The sequence below is a fragment of the Silurus meridionalis genome, chromosome 20 (genome assembly GCF_014805685.1).
Source record: "Silurus meridionalis isolate SWU-2019-XX chromosome 20, ASM1480568v1, whole genome shotgun sequence".
NCBI lineage: Eukaryota > Metazoa > Chordata > Actinopteri > Siluriformes > Siluridae > Silurus > Silurus meridionalis.
In genome coordinates, this window is record NC_060903.1 from 12,696,035 (window position 1) to 12,703,510 (window position 7,476).

The 7,476-nt window shown below is 38.6% G+C and overlaps 1 protein-coding gene across 1 annotated transcript; it reads left to right on the top strand.

Moving 5' to 3' along the window:
* The first annotated feature begins 1,147 nt into the window (after window positions 1–1,147).
* On the top strand, window positions 1,148–7,341 carry lactb2 (lactamase, beta 2). The gene is made up of 7 exons (XM_046876649.1): window positions 1,148–1,433; window positions 2,351–2,514; window positions 3,358–3,478; window positions 3,595–3,773; window positions 4,702–4,850; window positions 4,937–5,024; window positions 6,794–7,341. Exons 1-7 carry the CDS (start codon window positions 1,312–1,314, stop codon window positions 6,826–6,828), a joined length of 858 nt encoding a protein of 285 aa, XP_046732605.1. The 5' UTR covers window positions 1,148–1,311; the 3' UTR covers window positions 6,829–7,341.
* The last annotated feature ends 135 nt before the right edge of the window (window positions 7,342–7,476 follow it).

The window sequence follows — 7,476 nt, forward strand, 5'->3', positions numbered from 1 at the left end:
CTTTCTTCTTTTTTAGATCCACCTGATCCATTTTAATGACCTCTGGCTAGAGTTCTTTTCAGCTGGAGACCACTCTGTGCAGCTGAGGATGGTTGCAAATGAGGTTACTGAGCAACCCAAACACTTTGATGATGGATTTGGACTGTAGTTTAGTATAAACAGTCTGCTACAATGGCTTAGGACTGCAGTTTGCATATACAGTTTTGCGTTTAGGCGCCCATTACTGACCAGCACACCTTAACAATGCTGGAACTATAATGAATGTAAATTCGGTGTCACCCAGATGATGAAGGGTTTCCTTTCGAGTCTGGTTCCAGTCAAGGTTTCTTCTTTAAATCTCATGGAGTTCTGTTGCCACTGGCTTGTTTATTAGGGATAAACTTTTAGGCATTAACAAATAAATTCATATTTTATAACCTATTTATCTCTGCAAAGCAGCTTTGGGACAAAATTCACTGTTAGAAGCACTATACAAATAAAATCTACCTCTTTTCAATTTTCTTCCTTGAACACATCCATATGGATTTCCTCTTTTCCCCCTGCCTGGTATCTCCATCCTCAGCAGTCCCCTAATGATATATACCCCATGTCTCTCCTCTTCACTTTGCCAAACCATCTCAATCACATCTCTCTTACCTTCTCTCCAGAACTTCTCTAATAACATCTCTAAAACCCTCTAATAATGAATTTTTTCTAATCCCGTCCATCCTCATCATTCCCAATGAAAATTGCAGCATCTCCAACTCGGCCACCTCCTGCTCCCCCTCCCGCCTTTGTGTCAATGCCACCGTCTCTGAAACCATACAACATCACAGGTCTCATCCCAGTCTTATAAACATTCCCTTTCATTCTTGCAGTTACCCTTCTATCACAAATCACTCCTTCCTTTACTTCTTTAACATACTCTCTGATACTTTGCACAGCTGATCCAAGTAATTAAACTCATCCACCTTCACCAGATTTACTTCAATTGAATTTGATTGAAATGAAGAATTATTATGAATTATTTTTATGATGATTGTAAGTTTTGTTTTGTATTGCTCAACCATTTGTTTTATTTCAGAAAAAAAACGTAGTGATTTTATGACGTCACACTGGTATTTAAATTGCCTCATGCCTTTCAGGGTGAAAGACTTGTATTTTGACGTTTATGCCTGAACTTTTAAACCGGAAGTCGTTTATTTTAAAAGTTCAGTTTACTCTCCAGTGACAGATAAAGCGGACACTGATGGTTGCACACTAAATTCTTGCTAAATAAGCTGTAAAAGCGTGTAATTGTGTTCTTTATAGCGGTATTCTCCTCCAGAGAAAATGTCGGCTGTGCTTCCTCGCATTGAGCAGCTGTCCTGCAGAGTCCTGCGTGTCCTGGGCTGTAATCCCGGACCGATGACATTACAAGGGACCAACACTTACCTGGTGGGCACCGGGAAAAGGTATTAGTATTGTGGAAAATTCAACAATACAATATTAGAGGTAAAAAACCCGGTGTTAATTATATTCACCTTTTCTTTTGCTATTAACTGGGTGAATAACACGGAAGTGTGCAGTGCACATGGAAGCCAGCAACCTTAACAATCTTCAGATATTTTCAAATATCAGAAACATATGCAAGAAAATAAGGAATCGCTTTCCCAGTACATTTATTAACACCGAACAGTTTTGATTTTAATCATATAATCATAGTTTTTTATTTATTAATTAATTTTTTTAATTTACACTTTGACATGCCAGGGGAGTCGCAGGAGTCACGGGGGGGCGGGGCGGGGCGTGTCAGGGGGCGTTCCCGAGGGCTGAAATTTACATTTATATTCAATAACAAAAATTGTGCTTATTTAGTTAGCTAAATAATATTAAACCAGCAATAATTAATATGCAAATATTAAACAGGATGCACCTGGGCTCAATTTTGAGTGTCATGGCAAAGGTTTTTTATTTTAATAAATTTGCAAAGATTTCAAACATAAGCTGTAACATCAGAAAATGTGGAAAAACTGAATTCATGATGTAAATACTTTCCAGATGCACTGTACAAGCCACAATCTATCAACTTCAAAATTAAAAGCAAAATTATACATTTTAAGAAGCTTAAAAAGCCAACATTGAGGGTCATTTAATGTGCCTAAGATTCGGATATTAAATAAAGAAAGATTTTTAAAAGCTCTTTGTTTGGCCCGTCTGCCCCAATTAAATACTTTACACCGAGGTTGTATGCATGCACTACAACAGCACAAACCCAATATGCCTCTATAGTGATCTTACACTGCTGTAAGTCCTGGATGCAGTATTGCAGTTATGCCACTTTTGTCGTGCATCTATTTAACTTTCTGTCTGCTGTTTGGGGGTGTGTGAGGCGTGTGTTAATAGACACTGGGGAACCTTCTGTACCTGAATACATCTCTAATCTGAAAGAAGCTCTGTGCCAGAGCGGGTCCTCCATCCAGGAGATCTTGGTCACACACTGGCACCATGACCATACAGGAGGAGTATCTGATATTCTTACCAACATACACTCAGGTCAGAGCTTTACACACGCATGTCATTATTGATTTCACATTGTGTGCATAATATATGCACACGGCTTTTTTAGGTGGATTCGCGTTTCTTTTGTAAAGCTTTATTTATGATTTTTTCCTGGGTTTTTCCCAGTTTTACAAACTTCAAGCCAAAAAACTAAGCCCCATAACATTAGACCAATGAAATTTCTGAACGGAAACGAAAAAACGCACCTCGCCTGTGTTCTGAGTTGCTCGGCATCGGGAAAAAAAAGGTTTTTTTTAAACGCACGACGATGCCAAAATATAAACTCCAGAGAGAAATAGTTGTGAAAGGAAGGAGGAAGACAGTGAACAATGACTTTCTTGGTAGGCTACTGTTTAGATACAAGCCGTTGTAACGCGTTGAGTCTGGGTGATGGGAGAGCTCGCTAACTCCAGTTGCAACAGAAATCATATAAGCACAGACAGGTTTCCAAAACTCGTGCTTTTTTTATTTTTCTTGGCAACAGCGTTATGGGTTAGTCAAAGAAACTTCAAAATGAGCATCAGAAAATAATAAGGACATATTCCTCGGTCTTGCACACATGCAGTAATAGCGGAAAAAGCAGTGCCAGTCTATTCCCAAAATACCGCTATGCTCCTAAAGGAAGCGCAACATATTTCACCCGTTACACCGTGTAATAGACACTGTCTTTTGGTAAAGCCTGTGTAAAGTTTATTAGTTTCAGTGTAGAAACTAGGCTTATTTATGTTCAAAATAAAAATATTTGTAAAATTCAGTGGGTGTAGCTTTTATATGGGTGCGCATAATAGTCCGGAAATTACGGTTTGTGTGATTGTGTGTTTCGATGTGGTGTTTTAGATTTGCAGGTGAGTAAACTCCCTCGTACTCCCCCACAGCCAGAGGCAATTGGAAATGAGACGAGGAAATACACATACGTTAAGGATGGTGATGTCATCAAAACTGAGGGAGCCACATTACGGTGAGTGTCGCATCAGAAGAAGAGTGTATTCCACGCAGATTGCGAGAGTGTGTTTGCACGTGTACAATAATGTTATGTACAACATGGGTAAATTTTTAACTAATGTGTCTGTGCAGGGTCTTGTTCACCCCAGGCCACACTGATGACCACATGGCTCTCTATCTAGAGGAAGAGGCAGCGGTCTTCTCTGGAGACTGCATTCTGGGGGAAGGGACGGCTGTGTTTGAGGACCTCCATGATTACATGCTCTCACTGCAGATACTGCTCGATATCAACGCAGACATCATCTACCCAGGTGTGTGCACATTACACAGTTACATTCTATGCATTGTAGAGTTATATCACCATTGCTGAATGATTAAATAGTTTCAGTAGCTTTCAAATGACACCGAAAGCTGTGGAAAACTGTCATTTCAGCTGAATTTAGAGCTCTGTTTCTACTATGTAGCGCATTATGTTTCAGTCAGGAGAATTTATTCCTTTTTTTTATTTAATAAGACCTGGTGAACCTGTAATACCTATTGTTTTCAATAAGAAAAATCTGCTCATTGTAATTTTTAATTTAGTTTATGGTGTTTTAGTGGCAGGTGAAAAAAAAAACGGGGATTAAGAGATTAAAGTCGTAATATTTTGAGAAAAATGTCAAACTTGCGAGAATAAAGTAGTAACAGTACAAGAATAAAGTCAAAATATTTCGAGAATTAAGTAGAATTTACAAGAATAAAATCGTAGCAGTATGAGAATAAAATCCATATGCCACAACGAGTTTAAGCCCTGGCTGAAGTACTGGCAACACCGGAGACGTAGAATGTGCCGGTGTTCAACTCCTTCAGGGTCGATTTATTTGATCATCATCCTCTTTGAATAGCACACACATGTAACCGATATCCTTGGAGTCGACCACTGGTCGCCATTTCAGACATTCCTTCAATGTTTGTCTGATTTAAAAAAAAAAAATTTTTTATATGAATAAATTAGGTTTCCTACATAACATCAGTGTTTGTTTACTAATTATTTCTAAGTGCTGATGTGCCAAAAGACAATAAAGACAACTAAAACGCCGTAGTGCATTGTTTGGTTCAAAAAAGAATTGAGAATTGAATCAAACTAAAATTGTGAGGTCTTGAATCAGATAGTGACCATCAGTTGGAGTGTATAACTGCAACCCCAAACTCTAATCTGTTAGCCTTGACTTGACTAGTGTGGTCTGTGTCCTTCACCAGGTCATGGTCCTGTGGTGTTAAGTGCGTGCAACAAGATCCGGGAGTACATCACCCATCGCTCGGCCCGGGAGCAGCAGATTCTGCTCGTGCTGAGAGAAAACCCTGGAGATGCTTTCAGTTCCTCTGCCCTGGTTAAACTTGTGTACAAGGTCTTGTGCTGTTTTCTGATTAGGATTATATCATCAAATAGCTTTGGATTAGTAAAGATTAGTGAAGATTAGTTTTTCTTTATTAGGATACTCCTGAGCACTTACACAGAGCTGCAGAAATCAACTTGGTTCATCACTTAAAAAAACTACAGAAGGAGGGAGCAGTTTGTTTGGGTAAGAAATCGTGTGTGTATTATTTTAAATATTAATAAAGTTAATAATCAGTGCACTTTCCTTTGCTCAGATCTACAGTGCCCTCCACAATTATTGGCACCCCTGTTTAAGATGTGGTCGTGGACTTCTAAAAATTCTCCTTTTTTTTTAAAACAACATAGAACCCAAATGCAAAAAAAGAGAAAAATCCAACCTTTTATTTAAGTACATTACTTTGGTGGTAAAAAAATCACACATTTAAAAAAAAAAAACTTGAAATCATGTGCCACAATTATTGGCACCCTGATGTTAATACTTTGTACAACCTCCTTTTGCCAACAAGACAGCACTTAATCTCCTCCTATAACATTTCACAAGATTGGAGAACACAGAGAGAGGATTTTGACCATTCTTCTTTGCACAATCTTTCTAGATCATCCAGTGTCCTGGGTCCTCTCTTATGCACTCTTCTCTTTAGCTCGCCCCACAGGTTTTCGATTGGGTTGAGGTCTGGGGACTGAGATGGCCATGGGAGGACCTCGAGTTTGTGACTGCTGAACCACTTTTGTGTAGATTTTGCCACATGTTTTGGATCATTATCCTGCTGAAAGACCCAATGACGACCCATCTTCAGCTTTCTGGCAGAGGCCATCAGGTTTTTATTTAAAATATCCTGGTACTTCAAAGCGTTCATAATGCCATGCACCCTAACAAGGTTCCCAGGGCCTTTGGAAGAGAAACAGGCCCACAGCATCACAGATCCTCCACCATACTTCACGGTGGGCATGAGGTGCTTTTCGGCATACTCATCTTTTGTTTTACGCCAGACCCACTTAGAGTGTTTGTTGCCAAAAAGCTCAATCTTAGTCTCATCTGACCAAAGCACACGATCCCAGTTGAAGTCCCAGTACCGCTTAGCAAACTCCAGGCGTTTACGTTTGTGAGTGTTAGTGAGAAAAGGCTTTTTCCTTGCATGCCTCCCAAACAGCTTGTTGGCATGTAGAGAGCGTCTGATGGTTGTTTTGGAGACTCTGTGACCCCAAGATGCCACTCTTTGATGCAATTCTGTGACGGTGAGCTTGGGAATTTTTTTTACTTCTCTTACCATCCTCCTCACTGTGCGTTGTGGCAAGATAAACTTGGGACCTCTTCCAGCCTTGTTTGTCACTGTTCCAGTTGTTTTAAACTTCTTAATGATTCCTCTGACTGTAGATACCGGCAAGTTAAGGCGAGTGGCTATTTTCTTGTAGCCACTGCCTGACTTATGAAGGTCGACACACATCTGCCTTACTTGAATGGTGTGTTCTCTTGTCTTTGCCATGTTGACAAATGGGTAAGAGAATTAGGCCTCTGTGTCACGTCATATTTATACCCCAGGGAAACAGGAAATCATGAATTACTAATTAAAAGTCCCTAGACACCCTGACCAACCTTAGCAACTACAGAAAAATCTATTAAAAAAAAAAAAACAATTAAATTTTTCAGAGGAATTGTTAGGGGTGCCAATAATTGTGGCACACATGATTTCAAGTTTTTTTTTTTTCTAAATGTGTGATTTTTTTTTACCACCAAAGTAATGTACTTAAATAAAAGGTTGGATTTTTCTCTTTTTTTGCATTTGGGTTCTATGTTGTTTTAAAAAAAAGGAGAATTTTTTAGAAGTCCACGACCACATCTTAAACAGGGGTGCCAATAATTGTGGAGGGCACTGTATGTTTTAATGTGATTTTAATGTGGTTCCCGGTTTTTCTAACACGTTTTTTTTTTTTTGTGTTTCTGCATATTTACAGTTGGAGATTCAAAGAAGTGGAAGAGCAACTTGTGACCACAACCATAACATATTATTCACAATAAAAGACTAATTGTTTTAGAATTAAGATGCAGGTATTCCAAATAAATCTTTATATTATGTAAAGTGAAAATGAGATCAGTTTGTTACCTAGAAGAATGATTAGCACTTTTACAATTACACTTCTAATTATTATAGACTTACCTCATTTCATTGTGGTTTGTCTTAATGAGGTTTTGCAACAGTGAAATCTTTTTACTCACAGCATGCAATAGCTAAGTAGATGCAGGCAACAGAAATCATGTGGGCAGTGATACTGCGTCAAACTAGCTAAGGTTTTTGTAAAATGTAATATTCGGCAAGCATGAAGTAGCTAAGAGCTATTAGCATAGCAACACATTTTGTATGAGTGAGTTTTTTTAACATGTTGCTGCTAATGTCTGTAAGAATTCTATTGATGTCACACACACCATGTCTGGATATGAGATTAACTATGCAGATACACAGAATATAAAATTGTTGAATAAAGAATAGTGTGTCCTTCTTTTACGATCAGATTTGGCTGTACAATTTGAAAGCTGTGCTATTTTTCAGTCATGATTTTTTGCCCACTTGTCTTTTGGAGGGACGTGGCACTGTAAACCCAAACAAAATTATTCTTACTGACCACATTTGATCATCCTC

What these genes read in the sequence shown, in the direction of transcription:
- lactb2 (XM_046876649.1), top strand. Translation starts at nt 1,312, where the DNA reads ATGTCGGCTGTGCTTCCTCGCATTGAGCAGCTGTCCTGCAGAGTCCTG. An exon ending in TCTTACCAACATACACTCAG is followed by an intron (nt 2,515 to 3,357) that starts GTCAGAGCTTTA and finishes GTGGTGTTTTAG; the next exon opens with ATTTGCAGGTGAGTAAACTC. An exon ending in TGGTTAAACTTGTGTACAAG is followed by an intron (nt 4,851 to 4,936) that starts GTCTTGTGCTGT and finishes TTTCTTTATTAG; the next exon opens with GATACTCCTGAGCACTTACA.